This window comes from Parasteatoda tepidariorum, chromosome 11 (assembly GCF_982258835.1).
Source record: "Parasteatoda tepidariorum strain Cologne lab strain chromosome 11, Ptep-v5.0, whole genome shotgun sequence".
Taxonomy (NCBI): domain Eukaryota; kingdom Metazoa; phylum Arthropoda; class Arachnida; order Araneae; family Theridiidae; genus Parasteatoda; species Parasteatoda tepidariorum.
Window position 1 is genome coordinate 80,100,635 of NC_141765.1, and position 24,486 is coordinate 80,125,120.

Consider the following 24,486-nt stretch of genomic DNA (forward strand, 5'->3'; position numbering starts at 1 on the left):
AAATGTCTTGAATGCGTTTAAGCGCTTAATTATTTATTGCAATAATAGAAAGTTTTAAAAATGTTATATAATAGACCAGTGTTTCCCAAAGTGTGGTACGCGTACCCCCAAGGGTACGGGAACAGTACGCGTTCTTATGCGAAATATCTTGTAACAAACAAAAATTTCAAAAATTTTTATTTAAAAGCAAAGCTAGCCATAAAAATTTACAATTACGTATTTTTCTATTGGCTATTTTTTGCTGAGTTAACAGTTAATAATTAGTGGTGTCAATAGCCAATTGTGATTTTTAACTTTTATGCAATTTTTTATAGTAAAAAATGCATTCATTTTTGTATTAGTGGTGCACTAATACAAAAAAATACAGTTAATAATTAGTGGTGTCAATAGCCAGTTGTGATTTTAAACTTTTGTGCAATTTTTTATACAAAAAAATGCATTCATTTTTGTACTAGTGGTACACTAATACAAGGTTACGAAAATTTAGAAAGGGTACACAAAAGTCATAAGTTAGGGAAACACTGTAATAGACGGATTGACGAAAAAGTAAATTTTTGATCTACCAAAACTTTAAGATAACCATTTAAATTTGCAGTTTCACTGTTGTTAATGTTACATTTCCAAATGCAAATCTTTTTGTGCAAATTTAAAGGATAACATTGAAACGAAGATTTATCACTTAATAGATACCTACGGGTTAGTATTTAACTCCAGATAATAACAATCATCTTTTTTCCTAACCTTTTGCTTATGGCTGGTACAACATATGGACCACATGTGATGGTACACCGTAAGCAAAGTGTTAATTATTTCATTTAAGAAATCTAAGTTTTGGTTTTCACTTTTCTGATTTTCTTTATAATAATTGACTTCAACATATTAAATTTTAAAAAACCTTTTTCTTTTAAATCTATTCTTCTACATCTAATTCTACGAAATCCATTTTTAACACAGATTTTGAAAAACAATATTTGAAACAACTGTTTCCGATACACCGTGACATCGTTTTTTCTTTTCTTTTAAAAATGTAATGTTGTGAATTTTAAATAGTATTGAGTTGGCAATTAAGTTCTCGGAGAATTTTTTTTCTACAGTTTAAAGTATTTCAATTTCGCTGCAGTTCCTCTTGTCATCTCTAAGCAAGTTTTCGTGCAGAAATTAACTCTTCATCGAACTTAACTGGTCGGACAAAACGACATGCGTCTTTGAGGAGAAAATTTTTATTTTAAAATTTGATGTACCAACCACAAGAGGTCCTTTCAACTATGGCTGTCTCCATACACTGTTAAAAGTCCCAATCCACGTCGCACCAAAAATTGGTATTCATTTGCTGGCTACATAAAATGGAGCTCAATTTAACCATATTGTGTTATTTTCACTAGCTCCAAATATCAGTTGAAGATTGCACCAAAAAAGGTATTTTGAAGAAATAAGGCACTGATTTGTATTCTTTTTTTTCTTAATAAAAGCAGAGGAAAGTTTCACCCTTATTAGGTATTTTTAAAGCGTTCAAATGCAAGCCAATGTTGCTATTTACCGTAACAAGACTATTTACCGGAAGTAGGTTATTTTATGACATGCCTCTAACCTTTTTATACAGCCAACCAAATTTGAAAATTCAGCATAAGAGAAATGAGCTCTAATTATTGCAAATAAATCATTTACCTACCTAAATGAGTTGATACTTGAAACAACATGAATGAGTCGTCCCGAAACACCGAGGCCGAGTTATAAAGAAAACATAGCGACGTAAACAAATATCGTTCAGTTTGCAGTCACCGTCAAAGTTTTATGTCTTTTACCAAATTTTAGTGCAGTTAGTTGCACCATGGAAGTATTTCTCGATCATACTTCACAATTTATGGTGTAACTAAAATAAAATGATCTTCCATTTAACTAAACTTTGGGATAATGAGAAACATTGCACCAAATACTGGTTGAAGTTTTGCTGAGTTTTTTTACAGAATTCAACATAAATACTATAGCCAACTTTTGCGACCTTAAGAGCTTTATTTAAAAGCAAAAAGAATGAGGTATCGTCGAAAATGTTCAGTTTTCAAAGCATGATATTCCATTTCAGTGATCTGAAAGTTTATAAAAATTACCTAGAACAAAAAAAATGGGTAGAACAAAACATCTTTTTATAAATGAGCTGAAAGCAGTATGCAAAAAAAAAAAACAGTTATTGACTTGCAGAATGTTGAAATTAAAAAAAAAATGGCGGGAGCTTAGCTGCCAACTCAATACAATAAACTATTTTTAAATATTTTAGTTATTCTATTGTATTCCAATGTGCCAAAACTCATTTAAATTGTAATATAGAGCATGTATGTGAATTTATTCTAATAAGCGGAACTTCTTTAACCTCGCATACTCATTGTGAATCACATTTGATGAGAGCTTATCCAGCAGGAATACGTATTGATTCGTCCAATTTTAATCCTGTTGTGTTTTGGTCTTTTGGGATCCAGATGGTAGCGTTAAATTATCAAACAGAGGGTAAATTTGAGTATTTAAAATATTATATCAACAATAAGTGAAAAAAGATATCATCCTGAATAACTTTTGATTTGTTTTTCTATCTCTCTCTTTCAAAAGCAAGAGGAAATGGAAAAACTAAACCCAAATTATTCAATATTACAAGGTGCGCAAAACACCATATCGCGTAATATTATGTCAAAAGAATAAGTAACGAGTTAATGATTCAATTTATATGCCTTAAAACATGATTTCTTAGATTCAGCATCTAATATATTAGACAATGTTTGGTATTACTTAAAAAGTAATATTTTATGATTTTTCTGTTTATGTACTTCTGCAAAGCGATTGCCTCTGTAAAATGTAATTGGTTTTAACTTTGGAACTTTTAATTCCTTATTTCTCGACAACTTTCTCAAGGAGCTTTGTCCAGACCAGCCTTCTGTTCCAATTTCTCGGGGAGTGAAGACAGGTGCTTCCTTCCTGCAATGTGGTTTGCCCATTTTGTTTGTTGTCGATTCATCAAAATAAGGTTGATTATAATAGCGATTGAGTTCCAAATTTGATCTTCTTAGTCACGTGTCTTTTCTTTTGAAAGCCAAAAAAATTGTTCTTAAAACTTTCCTTTCAAAGATACCAATCATATTCTCCTCAGACCGATCAAAGCATAAATTAATATTGATTTTATAAGACTCTTGTACAATAAAACCTTTGCTTTTCTCTTGATTGCATTCGTTTACAGATGCTTTCGTATTCCATTTCTGTTGTTGATTTCTTAGTCTAAATAAGTGAAGTTGTCAACAGCTTCAAAACTATACTGTCCGGTTTTAAACTAGATATTGTTATAACAAGATTTTATGCAAGGTATTATTTTCGTTAATTTTCATGCCTTCCTCGAAAGCCTCCTTTTTTAAAGATAAAAAAGCTTGTCTTAATGCTGTAGGGCAATAATATCTATACCATCAGCCTAACAATTGTACTGATTTATTAAAGATGTATCCTCGGATATTGATGATCTTATAATTTTTTCTATTTCTAGAATAAAGAGAAAACACGCATTTTATCGAACACCGTTATTACCATAAATCCTTCTGTATTTTGACATATCATGTCATCAATCTTAATAACTCTGAAAATTATAAGAAATTTGATAACAAATATTGGTTGGCATATCTTATTATTTGAGTCGAATCGATTTTGTTGCATGACCAAAATTTGAAAAAACATATTTTCATCGTTCAATACGTAAAAAAAAAAATTGCCAAATATAAAAACTTATCGTTGTTCTATGCAGTAATTAAAAATAATTCTAATGTAATAAAATTTAATTAAATGCAAGTTTTTTTTAAAAAAATCTATCGCATTTACTCAAGTTACATATTTTTAATTGAAATTTGCATTATTTAAGGCTCAGGTTAAACAAATACGTTATTAATAAAGTTACGAAATGCGTTTTTCTCTAAATAATCATACTACTTTGGTCATTTTCTTAACCACTAAAATGGGGCAAAGTTGCTGCATTTAATAATTTAGGCTGATAATTTAGTTAATAACTGGCCCCCAATAATCTAGTAAAGAGAGCTGAGAAGTATTTGGACACGATAATTGTTAATTTAACTATTTGTATTTTTGATCGTATCATACAACTAATACAGAAAAATATAAAGTTCATACAGTCACTTGTGAATCTGGTTCACCCACAGATCAAGAAATAATACAGATAAGAAGTAGTTCTATACAATTATTCACTTAATTTTATAATGGTCAATTTTTTTTAAAAATTTTTTTCTTTGTTTAAAGAATGATTTTTTTTTAATATCATATTCATATTATGTACTTTGTTATAATGAAATCTGAACTGAAAAATATTTCCATTGTTTAGATATTGAGAAGAAGTAAAATTAAAAATAGTTCTCTAAAATAAAAATTTACGAAAAGGGAAAAAAAGTGAAAGATTCATTCCTGTGATCTTTTACTTTCAAATTTGAAAGTTAAGTATAGACAGAACTGTGAAATATTGACGACGGTTATTTACCAGACGTGGATGTATAAACAAACAATTTCAATGTTTCTCTTAAGCTCATAATTTTCAAAGAAAAAGCCTATATTTTTTTTTATCTTTATCTAAAAAATAAAGCAGTAGAAATGGTGATATATACTGACATTCTATTGGCAGCATGTTTTTAACGAATATTAGTTGAATATAATACAGTCTGACCTCTATTTAACGAAGTTGCTGAATCCAAATAATAAGTTCGTTATATAGAAATTCGTTAAATAGAAAATCACCTTTTGAAATACTTATTCATAAACACTAGACATAATTAAAATAGCAATTGATACACCTTTATCTCGTAAACTAGTATCTACTATTTATTTTATAAATGTTAGCCATAAAAGAAATCTGCACGGAAAGCAGAACATTATCCAGCATTGCACTATCATGCTACATACATTTTCAACTAAAGAAACAAAATTTACCTATAAAATTATAGCTGCAAAGTAATTTTAAACATACATTACCACATTCGTTCTTAAGTTTGATTGCTGCTGATAAAATCCGTTAATTTTGTTTACGTTTTTGTTTGAAATGCAAACAAAAAGGGAAAAGGATTTCACTGTTTTCTCTAAAAGTTAAATGGCTTTGAAAATCAATTCAAGGTCATTTCCCTCATAAAATGCGATAACAAGTTTGAAATATTCAGAAATATTTTTCGAAGTAGAGAAAGTGGAGCTCAAAGAAAATTTCGTTAAATAGATAATTTGCTTCGCTAAATTATTTTACCAAGAAATTCCCAAGATGATCTTGGTTCCTCGAAAAAATTTACAAAATAGAGAAATTGGCAAAATGGAAGTTCGTTAAATAGATGTCTGACTGTATTTGTTCAAATCTCTAAACTTAAGTAAGATTAGACCAGCAGACAGCTCGAACTTCTAAGACTTAAAAGGAAATAATATAGAATACTAAAAATTTTAAGGAATTATGATGTCGCTTAAATATAAATTCTTTCTTCATCCTCTTTCCTACTTACACCTAATTAATAAAAAAAAGATAATTTAGGTTTTTCTCCTCATGTTCAATAAAATCAGTTGATTGCTTTATAGAAAAATACGTATATTTAATAATGGATAAAAATAATTTATTCTTCGAAATTCAAAAATATTTCTGCCCTTTTTAAATTAAATAATAAAATAATACTTTTTGATAGTATATTTTATGTGCATTTTTTAAATCTTTTCTTTTTAATTGATCCGATGGCTACCCTATACTATATCGATGGCTAGTCCATTGTATAGTCATTTATAAAGAGCATATCAGGAAAAATAACAAGAAAATATTTTTGCAAAAAAATATCTTTTTTCAAATAAATAATAATAAAAGTTTTGAACTGTAATTCAGACATTTCAGTCTTTTTTTTTTCTTTTTGCTTCATCACCAACTAAAGGCAAATAATAATAATTTGTCTAGGTTACTCCTTATTGTTGGGTACTTAAGACAAACCACTATATTTTTTGTCTGTAGATCTAAGTTTTATAACAATATATATAGATGATAAATATACAACAATAAATATAGACAATAAATATTTCTCTAAAATGAACGGTCTTAAAATAATAGATGTCTTATTGGAAAATTTTCCTATGTAACCCCAAATGACTGTATGCTTATTTAGAGAAAATAAGTTTTTCGATCGGATTTCGTTACATAATAAATGAATTAACTCTAATTAGTTAACACATTTAATGTCCAGTTTTCGAAAAATTTTATATATAGACTTTTGAACCTTAGTACTTAAAAATGCGTTTCTGGGTGACATTTGTTCACTGTACCAACAATATTTTTTAAATGATTTTACAGACGGCTGTTTGCATATTAATTCTGCCATGTTTGAACAAAATGGCTCTTGTGGATATGTATTGAAACCTCGAACTTTATGGGACAAAACACATATGATGTATGGACGATTCAATCCATGGGAAAAGAATTTTGATGGATTTCATGCTATAAATTATTCAATCACGGTAGGTATAAATTCTATAATATTTCACTTTCTTCTGGGTGTACAGACTGACTGCTTTCAAGATATCAGAATCAAAGGATGATAGGTTAATAATACAAACGGTATATCTATTGTGAGAGCTGTAAAAATTATATACAGTAATTTTGGAATTTATGTGAAAAAGTTACCAACTGGAGGCGAGGTAAGGAATTCTCGAAAAAAATACAAAAGCCTTAAAACTGTAATCAATCCTGCTATTTGAGTACCAGAAACACCCGTAGTTCCATAGAATCGACAGTTTAAACCTCCTAATCCTGTACGAAAAACTCCTTTCAAGTTTTAACGCTAGAAATGATCGGTCTGGCACCGATGGTTTGAGGCGCCATCTTTCGGCAACCTTTCTATTGCGACTAAATTTCAAAATTTTTACAATTTTCTTAGTATATAAATAGCATGTGTTAAATTCCCTCATCGTTCTTTATTTTCGAGATTATTTATATTTCGAAATAGTCACTCATCTTCTTAACACATTGTACCATGTTTTTAGAGTTTTTTTTTCTATATGTCTCTTACTCGTGTATTTTTTTTTTTTTTTTTTTTTTTTTTTTTGCTGAACAGGTTTAATAACTCTACTAAATATATAATACAAAGCACTAATGTAACTTTGATGACAGCAATAAAGCTTTGCCCAAATGAAAAATGGAGATGTTTGATAGCATCAAAAATACAGTAACTATAGCAGCAGAGCCACCTTTCACGGTTTCAAAATAAGACAAGAGAAGTAGTAGCAGACTGCCTGTCTTTGATAAACCAGTTCAAAGCGGAAGTAGAGTCAGACAAAATCGTCTTCTTAACAGTTTGTGCTAAACATTGTTCGCTATAGACAGCAATCACGCTATGATTTATTTTCGTATTTTTCTCTCTTTCTGACATTAAAAATTGCTCCGCTATGCGTTGCTTTCGTGACCCCTTCTCTTACGTGAATTGATTTATCATTTAAACGCTATCTAGAGCACTTATTTTGCCTGTTATATTGCTGTTATCGATAGTGAATTTTCAAGTGTATTTATTCTTCATTTGAACAGCCCTTATATTTATGATGAATAAAGCTTTGACCTTATATTTAAGGATTTCTATAAATTGGAAAGGTAAACTCACATTAATTTTTTTAAAGTAGTAGTTTGGTGACGAAGCGAACGTATTGTTTTGTTTCAAAATGTTGATTCAATTGTTAACACAAATACATTAGTTGGGTATCCATCGTTTTTTATTAAATTTTGAAAGAATATGTCTATTTGTTTTTTGGATAAATAAACATTATTACACATTCATTTTATTAAAATTGGTATTTAAATAAATGTTTTTAAATAGTATTAAATAGTGTTTTCTTTTCTTTTAATTTTTTAAATATTTTTGAAAATATTTCATTAATAGTTTTTCTTCTCATCCTTAAAAATTATTTAAATATTTTTTTATTGTTTTCTTGGTATTTTAATATATATAGATAATCTTTTTTTCTTTTTAAAAGATGACCCACGTGGGAGAGTAACGACATTATGTATGCTTGTCCTTCAGAGCTAGAACACCATCGACCGGTATATACGCTAAATAGATCTTATTTTTTTCTTAATTTAACTTTTTAAAAACTGTCTAGGTGTTACTTACTTAGCATAAAATTGGGTTTATATGGCAATTTTTCTTAAAAGAGGGGGGAAAACTGAACCTAGGTGTTCCAGCAGAAAGACTGCAGCAATTTCTAAAATGAGAATTCTTCTGATACCGATCCACACTACGCATCAGTCAAGAAAACTACTAACGGTTACAGTTAAATTAAAGAATTCTAAATTTGAAAAACTCGAGTCAATAAAAGGTTAAATTTCACTGTTGTTAGAAATGAAAAAAAGTTCAATTTAACGAATTATTTCAATTAGTTAAAAATTTATCTAAAGTGAGATGCGACAATAATTTTAAAAAATTCCAAAAAAAAGTCTAAAACTCATTCTTCTTTCATATAATGCAAATTTGTAATCGAAAATTAAAGTTTTTGAAGCTCTTTTAAAAGTTCTGCCACCATTAAAAATAAAAGGCCACAGTTTGAGTGTACCAAACTCACATGCACACCATTTATTTCTGAAAAATATTTACTTTATTTTAAAAGTGAAAAATATTTGAAATATTTCAAACATTGTTTTTATTTTTAATTACAAATTTATTGATTAGATTTTTTAGCACTATGTAAAAATCATAAAAATCAATTGATAACCCTAAATTTATGCATACTTTTGTGAACATAACGAATGCAGTGGCGGAATAATTTCTGAAATATTTCTCTTCTTTTCTTCATATTGGTATTTTGTGCCATTTTAATATCTATCATATAGAGCACTGGCTAGAAATGGTCAAAACTTATCTCAACAGTTATCTTATGGCCAGAAGTGGCAAAAAAAATTCTCAAACATTCACCTTGTTTTTGGTTAAAATTTGTCATAACTTGTATCAACTGTTCAACCTATTAGAGAAGAAATTGTAAAAACTTAACAAAATATTTGCTAAAAAATATTTGCTAATTTCATAGAACGTGTTTAAATAAATTTTTCCATTAGTTACAAAATAATATGTAATATAATTTTAATCGTATAAACATCTAAATGTATTTATACTATCCAAAATGATCCTTTTGTTCATAAAACGTATTAAAAATAAGTGTTTTTAGATTATATCAGGACAATATGTTTGTCCAAATAACTTTGCTGGCAGTCCTGTTGTTGAAATAGAAATAACTGGAATTCCAACTGATTGTAATCGCTTCAAGACTAAATTAGTTCAGAGAAATTCAGCAAATCCTATATGGCATGAAGTATTAAGTTTTCGAGTAAGTATTTTCTTTGTTTGTTGACCAGCCGTTTAATTTTAACCCTTTAACCCACGTGTATTTAATTTTCTAGGATATTTTTGATGTCAAAATTAGAAATTAAATATATATATATATATATATATATATATATATATATATATATATATATATATATATATATATATATATATCTGCGTGTGTGACCAAAATCAAGAGAGCGTCGACTTTCACCTTTGAATGTCAACTATCACATAGTCGTTTTGGTGAATGTCCAAAATATTTGTTATATCCGATTTGATATTAATTTATTAGTGGATATTATTGCATCTATTCGATATTTTAATATCTGCCGAGAATAGATTAGAAGAAGCATAAATGTTTGGAGTACCAGTTAAATGCATATCGGGCAGTGGCACCTAACTTTTAAAAAAAAGTGTATTACACGAGCGAGTGTATTACAATAGTTGACTCGTTTTGTATTCTATCAATGTATGTTCAATTGATCCAGTTGTTCTAGAGATAATCGTCTGTAAATTTTCTTCATTTCTTGCACCAGTGTCATTTTGAAAAACAATGGATATTTTTCTTGTTAACTAAAAAAAATAAAATGGAAAAAAATAATTTTTTTAAAATTAATCAGAAATCTTCCGAAAAAAATAATTCACTTAAAACATAAAAAATTTCTATGTTCAATTAAAATAGCATATTCTTCATTTTAAACAAAATGTTTATTTTAAATCCTCTGTAATTATATTCAAATGTCATCCCTACAATATTCAAAAGAATATGAAATTTTTTAAAAAAAAATTGATTAACAAATAAAATAGAATGCAGTTTTTAAAATATACTGCCTATTTATTCTTATTACAAATGGATATTTTTTAACAATTTCGAAACAAAAGAGCAAATAGCTTAATAAAAACAGGCTATTTAAATAAAAAATTGTAGTACAACAACTTTAATCATTATTTAGAATTTTAACTGAAAAATTTATTGAAGTAGCATTTTTTACAACGTGTGCAAAGCAGCAAATAAAAGCAAAACTTTTCCTATTTTTAAATTTGCTTACAATTTTTACTTCATTTTCAGTTTACTACGAGAATAAATTTGTTTTTAAAAGTATGTTTATTAAGTTTTATAAAAACAAAGAAAATTTCCCTTCTGAATTGTAATTAACTATGTCAATAAATTACAGGTAACATTTGTTGAGCTTGCTTTTCTTCGTTTCGTTGTCATGGATATGGGATCCAATCATTTGACAGCTCAGAGAGTTATACCTTTATCCAAACTTAAACAGGGTAATATTTTTAGTTATATTAACGTATTTAATACATTTTCTTACTCATACTTCATAGACTATATATGACAGTGGCATTGATTCATGTACACTCCTCAAAAAATAAGTGGATTACGCTGAATAAATTTTGATCTAATAATCGGATCTTCACGTCTTAGGACTTAATAGTTCGAGGGGTTGCCCTCAAATAAGCTGTTTCTGAAATTTTTCCGAATTTTTTCTGAAAATTTCAAAGCAATAATTTAATAATTAATTTAAAACTGATCCAAAAGTGTTGTTTAATTTAATTAAGTTATAGCAAAAAAAAAATAAGAGAAAAAAAATAGCTTTTTATAAAAACGTCCATATTTTCATAAATGTTTATGCCAGATTTACGAAATTTTGTGTAATTATTGCATATTTATTTATGAAATATTTACCCCGACCTGCCCCAATTTAGGGCATACAGGTAGTAATTATTGCATATATTAACCAAGATAATTGTTACAAGTTACGAACTTATTGCTATATTTTTTTTGACATAGTAGATTTAAAAACACTATTTACCGTTTGTAATTTATTGTCAGTCCCTCAAAACTCTCAAAGCTTTAAACTTTATTGATACATATGAAAAATCGCTCGATATAAATATTTTTGATTTTATAAAATGATTCTTTAAGTATTTCTTGAGAAATAGAAAAAAATTTATTAATATAGAAGTGTTTCCATTATTTGTCCACCCCCTGTAGAACAGAACTACATGAAAGGACACCATTCATGTGAAAGCTTTCCATTGAATAACTGTTAAAACCAAAAAAGAAAAATTATTAGTAACATTTACAAATACATTTGGGCTCTAGAATATCTAATTAAAAAATATTTAATTACTCTAAAAATAGAAAAATTAAAAAAAAATTCAAACAGAATTGCTCAGAACAGTAAATATAGACTTATCTTCTATATTTCATATATTTGATCTTCGAGAAACAAACAATACTTTTGTTTTATGAAACAGTAATACACAGAAAAGCTCTGACATGAATGCATGCTAGGAGTTCTTTAAAGAAGCTCAGTATTGCATTCCTGTTTCTTTGGTTTTAATTTTAATTAAAATTCTTTAATGTGTTTATAAATTTAATATTACATGCTAATAATTATAATACTTTCAATACATAATAGTCTGAAGTATAACACCATAATCAATTATAATACTTTCAATACATAATGGTCTGAAGTATAACACCATAATTTGGATCAATTTTTCTTACTGTAGAATATTTTTTGAAGTGCATGACAAAATTCATGCTCAAAAAAATCATTTTGATAGACAAGCGTATGATATATTTTCCGAAAATGTATCATTTCCTTCATAAAAGAAAAAAAAAGTTAAGACTGATCTATATATAATGCATAATGTATCATTACCTTCGAAATGTATCATGTCCTTTGTAAAAAAAAAAGTTAAAATTTATCTCTACGTAATGTATATTCTCACATTTAGGTTATCGTCACTTGAGACTAAGAAGTCCACAAAATCAACCATTACCAATATCTACTCTTTTTATTTATTCCACGTGGGAAGAAGAAGGTCTTAATATACCAGAGAAGGATGCCACTGGCCCACCATCGAAGGTTTTTATCATTTTCATTATTTACAAATTAGTACTAATATTTATCATTTCTATTTGCCTAACTAATACGTTGCTTAATTCCATGCATTGATTTATACGTCATCATCAATCGCAGTTTAAAATTGAAATTTTAGCAAACTTTTATAAAATTGTAATTATTGTAAATTGTAAAGTAAATAATTTACGTTGCAAAATTTGGCTATGCATCACAACACTTTTGCCACTGAGAGTTTTTGTTTTCTTTTTCCTTTTTTTCAAAATAAAGGGTCAGATTTTTAATTTTTTTTAAAGAAAGTGACTGCAACTTTGATAATAAAAGAAAGCTTTAAACAATTCAGCTTGAAAGATTTCTTTATTAAAAAATATTATTATACCGAAATTATTATATTTCTATTCCATGTATTTCCTAAAATAAACATCAAGTCTGCATTTTTATGGGACAGTATAGCGATTTTTCACTTTTTTAGCCTTTACCAGTGAAGAGAAAAATGTTTTTCCTCGTCGTATTTGACGTTGTACCTGATCAACCAAACACAATACTTAAAATTACTCAAGAAAGCACAACAAGAGACGTTTTAATTCAGGTAAGATAATATTCTTACTTTCATTATTTTCAAGGATAGTAATTTATCGTTTAAATGTCATTTCAATTTCCATCTTTTAAAATGACATCAAATGTGTTTGTCAAAGATTTCTGATGAATAACTTTTGATCTAACAATCGGGTTTTCATGTTCTAAGGTATAGCGCGAGGAGTAGACCGTTAAAATATATTAACTAATTAGAGAAATAGATAATTTGAGATAGAAAATCAGACAGAATCTCCTCTATGTACACACCTTCCAATGAGGTAACCTAGTCGCGATGGCTGGTCATTATGACTGGTCGATATGGCTGGTTGATATGAACCCGGTCCAGTGTACACCTCCTTGATGTGTGCCTATGCTGTATCTGCGAGAACTTCAGTACAGCGAGGGAAGAAGATAAGTACATCCAAGGTCTAACAAAGGTCTTATGAGCACCAGGACAAAATTTATTGAGGTTCCCATCCTCAAAACACAAAAGGCCTCATCTTCATATTTTGTAGAATGTTTGAAGATCCTTTGTAGTTTTTATACAAATATAAAGAAATCATCTGCCTTTTTCTTTTGAAAAACATTAGTAAAAATTTTATTTTTTGTATTAACTTTCGTGGGGGCTCTTAGCCATTCCGGGGCTCGGGACAATTGTGCCCCTCTTGAGTGCAGTCTTGAGTACATCACATATAAATTACATGCATAATTTTCTTATACAATGGAAATGTCTACTACATTTTGATTGAATTTCTAGTATTTCATAATTTTCCATAGAGTTAACGCGTGTATCCGGTTTTACCCTGCTACTGGGTAAGTTTGAGATATGAATGGTTTGACATTTCCTAGAAAAAATCTTTTATATAAAAAGGATTACATCTGAGAGTTTTTAAGAATGATATATTGTATACAACTATACAATAATATCTTAGTTAAATCAGATAGTTTCTAAGTCGAACAGTTTAGCCCCAGCAGGCCTTTGAATCTTAACTACCTGGTATTAACCTACTTTCCACTATATTTCGGTAGCCTTATCTTTTTTTTTCTTATTTTCTTATAAAAATTGAATGGAGTGTAGTTGTTTTTAAATATGTTTCTTCTTAATTAATGTTTGTACTTTAAATGACGCTTGACCGTTAATAAAACATATTTTTCTGAGTATATTTTTAAAAAATCATTTTTTAAAAAAAAAATATGTTTTGCTGTGTCTTATAAAAGTATGATTTGGTTAAGCCTCATTTTTCTAAACTGATTTCGTTTAGATATATGTTTGTCCAACTCTGATAATTGAGTGATTTATTAGGCACTAAGTAAACGTAATAGTACAGATAGTGTGGAAGATTTTGTATTAATTGAAGAAGTACAATCTGGTTGGGAAAAGAAAAGTACTGGAAAAAGCCGTCGCATTCTTGATATGAACGAAAGACCGCTGGAAGCACAAGCAAAATGGAAAGGAGAAGGCCGATTTATTTTGAAGAAGTTGACGGACGTAAGTTTTTGTCTATTACAAAACATTCATGTTCATTCATTTCATTTTCATGTACATTCATTTGTTCAATCTCAATGAGTAGCTGGTAGTTAGTGGTCTTTTAACACCAAAAATGGTGTCAACTACTTAACACCAAAAGTGCAGTTCTGCAACTTAACTGGTGTAAAAAATTAAGAGAATTTGCAGACTCTATAACTACAGGACCGATTTTAATGAAATTTGATCTGTACATATGTTGATACAATACAAAACAAATTCAACAATTGTAATACAGTTGCATGATCGTGCGTAACAGGTCAGCAGTTTTAGAATTAACAAAAAAAAAATGAGTTAATAGGGACCCCTCTTACAGACCTTGCGGCGTGATTTCATGCTTAAGATAAAGAAGTTTATCGCTTCTTGTGGCAATTTCATGCCTTCCGACTTCAGTGAGTGTTACGCACAATCATGCGTGTGTATTACAATTGTTGAATGGTTATTTGTTTTGTATTGTATCAATGTATGTACATATCAAATTTCATTAAAATCGGTCCTGTAGTTCTAGAGATAAAGTCTGCAAATTCTCTTAATTTCTTACACCAGTGTATTTCTTTGCAATACCTTGTGCAAAGCAGTAGTCGGTAAAAGCTGCATTATTTGTGTAGTTTACTACATTTACAACTATTTTGTTACAAAATTTGTAGCGACTACTTCTCTACTTTAAGAAATCGAACTTTGTTGGAGAAATTGATTTGCGCATTATGTTCAAAATGGTTTTGAATAAATTAAAATTGACTTATATTAAGCATGAATTATTTAGAAATATTTATTCATTTTTACATGAGCCATTTTGTAGTTCTGAAACATTTTTTTTTCTATTTTAATTGATTTAGTCTTCAAATTTTTATGCCCTTCTTGACAGTGAATATTTAATTTAGGAAATGCTAGGAAATTATCCTATAATTGCAATTTCGTTAAGTGCGTGTTTAATGTTCTTTTATTTCCTTTCTTTGAAATAACACTGATTTACTAGTGTACATTCGCATGTGAAAGTGTAACTAAAGTGATAAATTGTCTATTATTTATAATGGTTAACTTAAATATTAGTTATATGTGACTCTATATACCCAATATTTGTTAACTCACAGAACTGGGGCATTTGAAATTGCTTTCTTTGACAGACCCGCGAAGATTTGTAGTCATCAAATTCGAAAAGTTGTTGCGTTGGAACCCTGTTCATATACTAAACGAACATAAAAGTAGTCAAAGTCAAATCTCTACAATCTCACTAATGGCCAGAAAAGAAATTAATGAAATACTTAATACCTAGTTTTTATTTGAGGAAAGAAAATCTTACTCCCACTTGCTTATTTTATTTTTTTTCTTCTTAATCCTGGAACAGATATACTTCACAACGCGAATTGATAAATTTACACAAATAGTAATTTGGAAACATTTGCTACTATTTTTCATTTATTTCATAAATTTGAGTCACCCTACTGTACTAATTAGTAGGTTTTCATGCAATGAAAAGCAGCAGTGTGAGTGATGCTTGCATAAACCAGTTACTACCAATGCCAAAAAATATCCCATTTTTTATGCCAAATGTTCGTTTGTCTTTGTAGACGACCTCCTTTAATTCACACAATTTTGGGAAATTCAGTTTCGGGGGTTATTTTTCTAAGCTAAATCGAATGCAATGAAAAATTAATAGGTTTCTTCAGAAATATTGCGTTTTTGCGTCAAGTTTGTTCAGAAATAGTGGGTCAAAATAAGCATACTCTGAAACAGTTACAGCTAACTGTTATACATATTTCAGGAGATATCATCAAGGAACTCATTCGAAAGGTGTTTCTCCCTCTTTCATTATATCAGAAACAAAGATTGGTGTAGTCAAACACTCTTTTAAAATACTTGGTATTAGTCACCATTTTTGAAATTCAGTCAAACTAAAATATAGAATTACTGTAAGATATGATACACATAAGAATCAGTTAAGTTATTTTTTTGCGATGAAGTAAGAATCATTAATTTAAGGCGCATATACAGTCCCTGGACAAGACGCACTCTAGGATTCTACGTAAAATCTTAATTATCAGGTGGTACTATACAGCTTTATTGTTTTTTTGGGACTCAAACCGGTTTGCACTTGTTTACGTTCGTGTATCAATTTGTTAATTTAAGCGCTATATAATATAAATTAGACTATAGAATATTTAATATATCAAGTATTATATTGTAATAATTAGATCAAATTATTTGACGCGCTGTAGTTTTTAAATAATGACATGTTTTGCACGAGTTTATAGGCAATATTTTTCTATTTAAGCATACATGTTATTCGGGAGATACTTCCTATTTGTATTTATTTTTAGCATATTACATTACAATGTTGATACACGAACGTAAACAAGTGCAAACCGGTTTCAGTCGCGTAAAAACAATAAAGGTGTATAGTATCACCTGATAATTAAGATTTTACATAGAATAGTCTAAGAATTTGGCCAGACACTGTATATGCAGTCATTTTTAAAATAGAGTTAGTTTGTTAATCAATCATACACTCACATAGCACAGAGAGAACGTTAAAATGAATTCAAACCAGAAGCGAATAGAAATTGATTATGATAAAATTATTGAATACAATCGCAGATTTATGTAAATCTTTTTATAAGTGGATCTTTTTCATACGTACCAGCATTTTATAACAGTTTACTTCTGATTCTTTGAAATAGGCAGAGTAAGGGCGAAAAAAATTTTATCTTCCTCTCGCGCTCGATAGTAAATAATCAAAATTTTTCATCTAATGCAGGGATGGGCAAACTACGGCCCGCGGGTCAACTGTGGCCCTCTGGAAGGTTTTTTCCGGCTCGCGGATAGAATTTTTATTTGCCGATCAGTGGCAAATATAAACAATATACATCCATTTTCTTGTCGACTATGTTTAAAATTATTTCTGTTTTTACTTTTTCAATAAAGTACTGATGAAGTATTTGCTTTCTCTATTTTTGTTCCACAAAACATAAATTGATGGAAGTAGTTAGCTCAGACAGCTTCAATTGGTAAAATGTTGAAAGCAGAAGTTCTTTATAGAATAGCCGTAGATTGACTCCAACTAGCGCTTGTCTCTCTCGAGGAGCTGACTTATGGAATCTAATATAGGTAAATTGCACTTCACATTTGGCAGACTGCGCATTTTCCGCTCCAAAGAGCGGACAATCTAACAATCATCTGAAGCGCTGTCTTATAGATCTCGCCTAAAAGTTTCTCCCCTACCTGAATGATTGAGGAGGTGGGCGGAGGAGCTCTATTGAAAAACCGCACCTGTTCCTGTAGATGATTACTCGCCAAATTTTTATGATGCCAATGACGATAAAGGGTCTCAAATGGAAAACCGATTTCCCTCCGTTTTGAGAGACATAGTTGATTAATTCTTCCTTTAGTGGGAGAGTGAAACTTGTGGAATTTTTCGGATACGCAAGGGATTTTTAGGGATTTGAGTTAAAACATTACACGACATTTCCGAGTGTTTTTTTATGGGTACCGTTCAAATGACAAGGGGGGGGGTGTACTCCGATGCTAACTTTTTGAAGATTATCTATACATATCGTGTGTCTTCGTGCATTTTTTATACTTAAATTTGAAGGGCATACTGCATTGCATTATCCGATTGAAAATGCTGGGAATAATCAAACTGTAGCATTTGCTTTTTTTTTTTTTTTTTTTTTGAAACCTCAAAATGATAGTAAAAAATAATCAGTATACCACAATGATAGTTATTTATGGAATTCAAGTGAAGATGCTTTATGATTAAAATTTTCTTACTATGTAATATTCAAAAAACTCATGAACATTAAAAGACTCGATTAAATTTTTTTTTTTTTACAAAATCATAAAAAAAGAGCTAATAGTGGCACTTCTGTTTTATAAAGTAATGCTTTCAATTTTTTTTTTTTTTTTTAATGAATGCTTTTGTTGCTGTTGATTCATTTGTCGTCGTCGTAAAGTGTAGGCGAAAAATTACAAAGGTAGCATATTAATAATCTTTTGACGTAGATTGGAGAGTGGTGTCCGTTTTAAATTTTTTTTTCCTGACACTCTAATTATAAGCAAAAATATATTTAGGTATTTTTTAACTTTAAAAAATACTCGAATAGTTACTAAAAATTTGTTTAGATTATCAGGAAAAAACTTGTGCATTTTTTTAAAAGCGTTATTCGAAAGTTTTTTTTATAAAATTGTATCAATAATTCTTACTCAAAAGTACATCAATAATTAATTTTGTAATTTCAATAATCCTAAAGGCCTTTCACACAAAAATTAGTTCTGAAATTAAGGGTTTCCTTGTCTTCTGAGTTGGCTTCCTTGATAAAATAGCAATCACATGGTATATCTTTTCCCTAATCTACATGATGATTAGTTTGGAGTGGAGACGTGATTTTCATTACTTTTTAAAGAATGCATTAAATTCTTAATCACCTGTTTAATATATAATAAATATATAAAAATTATAAATGGATGAAAATGTTACATTTCTAAAATTATTCAGCGCATGCATAGAGGGAAGAAACTACTTTAAAAGCTCATATCTTGAGAAATTGTTAACAAATTTTTTATATAAACTTTAAAATAGCAATTTCAATAGTAATTGAAAATAGTTCCGAAAATGTCGTTGATTATCTACAGAGTTATAGCCCAAAAAGATGCAAGAAAAAAATTACTATTTTATTAAAATTTTAAGTATGGAGGGGTTTGCAAACAACAACAAAAGTAATCAATGCAAAATCTTTTACTTCATCTATCCATCATCAATCTTTTTTTAATCTTTCATTCAAATTAATTGCTTTATTTTTTGGCATAGGGGGCTCAAAAATACTTGTTTTCGTTTGTAATTCATTGCTGTTTTTTGAAAGCTTTGAAACATTTTTTTTAAGTATGGGAAATTTCATGACCTAAACACGACTAAAGTATTTCTTGAGAAATAATTATAATTGGATTTAAACTACTTTCTTTTAATTCTGCTATTCAAACTTTTTTCAATGTCTCCTACCTCATAAATTATTGGTCCAGTTTTTAGTAGATTTTTCCATGATTCAATGTTATTTTGTGACATCTAATAAAAACTAAAAGTTCAACTTTACTTTTAAAAGAATTTTAAAAATGTAGTTTACAGGCGTTGTTTATTGGGATATTCTATGTGTAAAAAAAGTTTTCTGTACATTTTTTTTTCTTTTTGTATAAAATATAATTTCATTTCAATTTTAAAAATTTTTTGGATTGATCAAATTGATTTACATTCCTTCATTTCGTATGACAAAAACCAACTAACTATATTTAATTTATTTTAGTAAAAGGTGATTTTTCTGAAAGCTAATAAATTGTCGAAAAATTTATTTGCGAAAAAGAACAATTAAGTTTTAAAAAGAAAATCTTCAGGATCAAGATTTTTGAAAAAGTAAGAAAGAAACTTTGGGTTTGGGAAAAAAAGAGAGTGAATTATAAAACCGCATTTAACAATGTTGTGCTTAATAATAATAAATAAAATTGTAGTGAAAATATTTTGTTAATACCATTAAAGACTATTGAATAATTTCTCAGTTCTGACATGATTCCTCAGTACTGAACATGAATTTAATTTAGTTCTTTAGTTCGCAAGTCTGTATCACGGCTTGAATATCAATACATAGAAATAATTTCAATCATTATCCCATAAAATCTTGAAAAAAATTTATTATTTCTAATTGGGTATAATATAAAAAAAGACAACTACTTCCACTTAGTAGGGATAACATTTACCATGACGCAATGCTAAATTCTATGCCACTATCCACATAAATCAGTTATTAATCAAAAATCGAATATCAATTACTTTTCTTTATAATGCAATAAAATCTGGCGAGCAGCTATTTAAACGATCAAACACTTCGTTTGTTTATTTGGGGCTTGAAGTTAGGCTCGCAGAAAATGCCGTTCATGGGTTAAATTTAGTAGGAATAACACAACCTGTGACGTAGGCTATAGTATACCCAATTATGTTTTTACGGTGCAGTTACTATATTATGTTAAATTCTTATATGTCATTCCTCCATAAACCTCATTCATACAGACGATAAATTTTATGGTTTAAAATTATTAATCATAATACACTGGTTATCATAAATTAAGGAAAAATCACAAAAATAGCGATAACTCTTTCAAAAGTAAGCCAAACCGTGCAAAATTTGCATATGTTGTCCACTAAGAGTAGCTGAGTAAAATTGCAATATGCAAATTAGTGGCGCTGCACTCGGCTTACGTCATCTGCCTGGAGCATAAAAGTCCAAGTTTGAGAGAAAGCACACAAATTTTACTGTGATTGCGACATTGAAAATCTGAGATAGCCAATTCGTAATAATGACCTCTAGGCATCATTTGCCTGAAGAACTACGATGGAGAGCCATCGGGAGACTAGAGGCAGGGCAGAGTCAATCAGAAGTGGCCAGATGGCTAAATGTGAGTCCATCTGTGGTTCATAGACTTTGGAGGCAATTTCAAACCACAGATTCGGCATCTAGGAGGTTCAGTCAAGGACGGCCAACTGTTACGACCAGTGCCGATGACCGATATTTGACATTAAGTGCACGCAGGAATAGAACCGCTACTCCGACACATCTTAGATCCTCTCTTGCTGCAGCCACCGGAAGGTTGGTGTCAACGTCAACTGTGCGCAGAAGGCTCCACGAAGGTGGTCTGTATGCGAGACGACCAGCCATTTGCGTGCCGCTCACATCACGCCATAGGAGAGACCCTTTGCAGTGGGCCCGACAACATGTCCACTGGACGTCAGATCAATGGAGGCCTGTTCTCTTTACGGATGAGTCCAGGTTTAGTCTAGAAAGTGACAGTAGACGTTATTTGATATGGAGAGAACCTGGGACCCGTTATCATCCATCAAACATCCGTGAAAGAGATGCATACGGAAGAGGCAGTGTCTGTGTTTGGGGAGGCATATCCTTAGGAGGGCGCACATACCTCCATGTCTTTCCAAGGGGAACCGTGAATGCTCAGGTTTATCGAGACAACATCCTTGATGCTTATGTGCGCCCATATGCCGGGGCAATTGGTGATTGCTTCCTGTTACAGGACGATAATGCAAGACCACACAGAGCTCGCATTGTTGATGATTATCTTCAACAGGAAACAATTACTCGCATGGAGTGGCCAGCTCGATCCCCGGACTTGAATCCTATCGAGCACGTTTGGGATGCTCTAGGGAGGCGTGTATCTGCCATCAATCCGCCCCCTCAGACCCTTGCCACGCTTGCAACTGCTTTACAAGAGCAATGGCTCTCACTTCCTATTGAACTGATAGACCGCATAATTGAAAGCATCACACATCGCTGTTTGTGCTGTATTGCTTCTAGAGGCAATCATATTCCATATTAAAGGTACTTTTTCTATTGCAAACCGATACTTCCAATTTGTTTATTTTATACATGTGCTAATTTCTATACTACTATTAATGTCTGATAATTTCTTTTTATGTTGTTTAATACCTTACTATGTGTTGTATATTGTGGGTAAGTTTCATAAAATTCCATGTGTAATTTCTTGAGTTATCGCGATTTTTGTGAATTTTCCTTAATTTATGATAACCAGTGTAGTAATAACATTATGATCGATTTCATTAAATTTAATTGACGTAATAATTGTACTCAATGAAAAATTAGATTTGAACTACAATTAAAAAAATTCTTAAAGATTTCAAATATTTATTTAATGCGATTGTTAATAACGACTTCCAATGCTTAAAAAAAATGTTCTGATAATTGAAATTTTATAGTTTATTTAAAATTGCAGAAACACTACATAAATCTATTTCACTTCGCTAGACAAGATAAGCTATTCATGAAATGGTGGTAAGTCAAGGTCAAGCTTCTTTCATTCTTAGAAAATTTTCCCTCTGATAGCTGAGACTTTTTCCCTCTCATGACTAAGACTTCGATTATACACTTGCGGACAGGAAAAATCCTTCTTCATACCAGGAGAAATAGTAACCTTGTTATAAGAAAAGCGCCAAGAGAAATAAACTATATCATGCCAAGAGAGTATTAAGCCAAGCCCGTTCTAGGGGGGCTTTTTAACGCACCTGAAAGCAATTATCCTTATCTTGACAGCTTAACTTTAGGCGAGGTCTACAATGAACCATCTGAAGCAGTCGTTTCTAAATACTATTCCAAAGTTTTACAAATCATTACCAAAAGCTAGTTTCCGAAATTTAATATTTCTTGCTCAGAAAATCAGTGCATGTTTGCTTAATCTTATATATGTGAGCAAGAGTTTTCAACTATGAACCTTAGAAAAAATCATTTCAGAAGTAGACTAACAGCAAAGCAGTTAGCCTTGTTCCTTAAAATAAGCATATCTCACTTCCAACCTTAATGCAAGGAACTTTTAGAAATGAAATCGCAATTTCCTTCATCTCACTAAATATTTAAATTAAAACTTGCATATCACCTTTTTTTCTTAAATTTTGAAGTTTTTACTTGGCCCACCAAACATTTTTTTTTCCTTGATTTTTGGCCCCTCGACCAAAAAAGTTTGCCCATCCCTGATCTAATGATTTCCATAAATTCACTAACATAGGAAAAAATAATTCATTAATGGAGTAAATGCGTATGATTTTTGGTGCAAAATTTTTCCAATTAGTATAATAACTACACCCTTAAAAGTGAGTATGAATGCGGGATACGGTATTAACTTAAAATAAAGCATTCATTCACAGAATTCAACACCTAAGTTAGATAGGTATTGCACCACAGTTTTTGTTATATTCAGCAAAATGAGCTCAGTTTTTTTGAAAAATTGTAAAAATGTGCATTAAAAACAACCCAATATTTTATTGTGAGATTAACAAGTAAAGTGAATGTAATTCGCCTAGGATCCGAGTACTAGAGCATGGATGAGCACTCTCTGTGGAACGATACATAAGGTGAGTAGTAATATTTCATTCTTTGATATGAAGTCATTATTCTGGCTTTGGTTACAGTTCTGTGTTTCTAGGTATCTAGTGGAAATGAAATTCAGGGCTGGACAGATGGTAAAGAAGTTTTTTTAGTTTGCATTTACAACGTAGCTCCTGATCAACCTTATGCTGTTTTAAAAGCACCTGTTACAAGTACGGCTCAGGATATTATAGCGCAGGTAAAGGTTTAGTGGATAGCTTTAGAATGCTTACAAAATATTCTCCCGATTTAAGTTATTTTCGTATGCCTCTTTTCTTACGAACATTTTGCTTTTTTCGAGTTAAACCTATTTTTAGCCACTATACTATTCTGAAAATAGCGCCAAAAGACAGTTTGAAAAAAAAAGCCAGAGTTTTGTAAAACTTAAAATCGTTTGTTATCTAACATTTCAATATTTAAGAAGTTATTTTAACATTATAGTATCTGGACTTGTAGAAATTTTCAAAAATTGAGAATTATTCATTGATTTTGATAATTTCTATCTAGGTGGAAAAATCTCGCTAAATTGGCGACTATTAAATGAGTTCAGCTGTTTTTAAGATATTCAAATTAATTGTCTGTTTGAGAACCAGAATAATTCATTAGGTTTCCCATGCCTCAAGTATAAGGCACTTAAATTATGGGTTTTTTTTTCTTTTTTTTTTTTTTTTTAAGTTTTCTTGGTGAAAGAGCTCAGCGTGTTGAAGATTTTTTAAAATAGATTTTTTTAGGTATGATGTATTAGATGAAATATTTTTAAGCTTTTTGTCTAAACTTTTAAAGATTAACTAAATCTGTTGTAAACTTATCTTAAGTTGTTTTTATTAAAAATAAAATATAAATCCATTTTTTCCTCCTTTTTTGCTAAAATGTCACTTAAGTGATATCGTTTGTGTACATTATACTCTTGAAAATTATGAAAAATATATATTAACACTAATTGTTATCTATTCATAGACTGATGGATGTTCATTTCTAAGCAAATTATGCCATTTTTGCCCTTGACACAATCTATAATCACGGTATGATCAAATACTTAGACCTTAACATAGTCATATGCTATACTGGAGAAGTTAAATTTTTTTACAGATTTAGATAAAAATTAGCTTAAAACTTAAGTTATTACTTAGTATTTAACTTAATACTTAAGTTAAATACTTAAGTTACTGTAAGTTATTCTTAGATGAGGGATAGTCTTTCAATCAAAAATATTTTTAGATGAG

General features: G+C 29.8%; 1 protein-coding gene across 1 annotated transcript in view; it reads left to right on the top strand.

Moving 5' to 3' along the window:
* The window catches only part of LOC107439832 (1-phosphatidylinositol 4,5-bisphosphate phosphodiesterase epsilon-1), a 232,922-nt gene that overhangs the window by 199,664 nt on the left and 8,772 nt on the right, over positions 1 to 24,486 (top strand). The window contains exons 36-44 of the mRNA XM_087155060.1: positions 2,372 to 2,499; positions 6,338 to 6,501; positions 9,193 to 9,351; positions 10,529 to 10,631; positions 12,111 to 12,241; positions 12,708 to 12,824; positions 14,115 to 14,300; positions 23,200 to 23,250; positions 23,322 to 23,462. Of these exons, the coding sequence (XP_087011186.1) occupies positions 2,372 to 2,499; positions 6,338 to 6,501; positions 9,193 to 9,351; positions 10,529 to 10,631; positions 12,111 to 12,241; positions 12,708 to 12,824; positions 14,115 to 14,300; positions 23,200 to 23,250; positions 23,322 to 23,462 (1,180 nt within the window). The remainder of the gene's footprint in view (positions 1 to 2,371; positions 2,500 to 6,337; positions 6,502 to 9,192; positions 9,352 to 10,528; positions 10,632 to 12,110; positions 12,242 to 12,707; positions 12,825 to 14,114; positions 14,301 to 23,199; positions 23,251 to 23,321; positions 23,463 to 24,486) is intronic.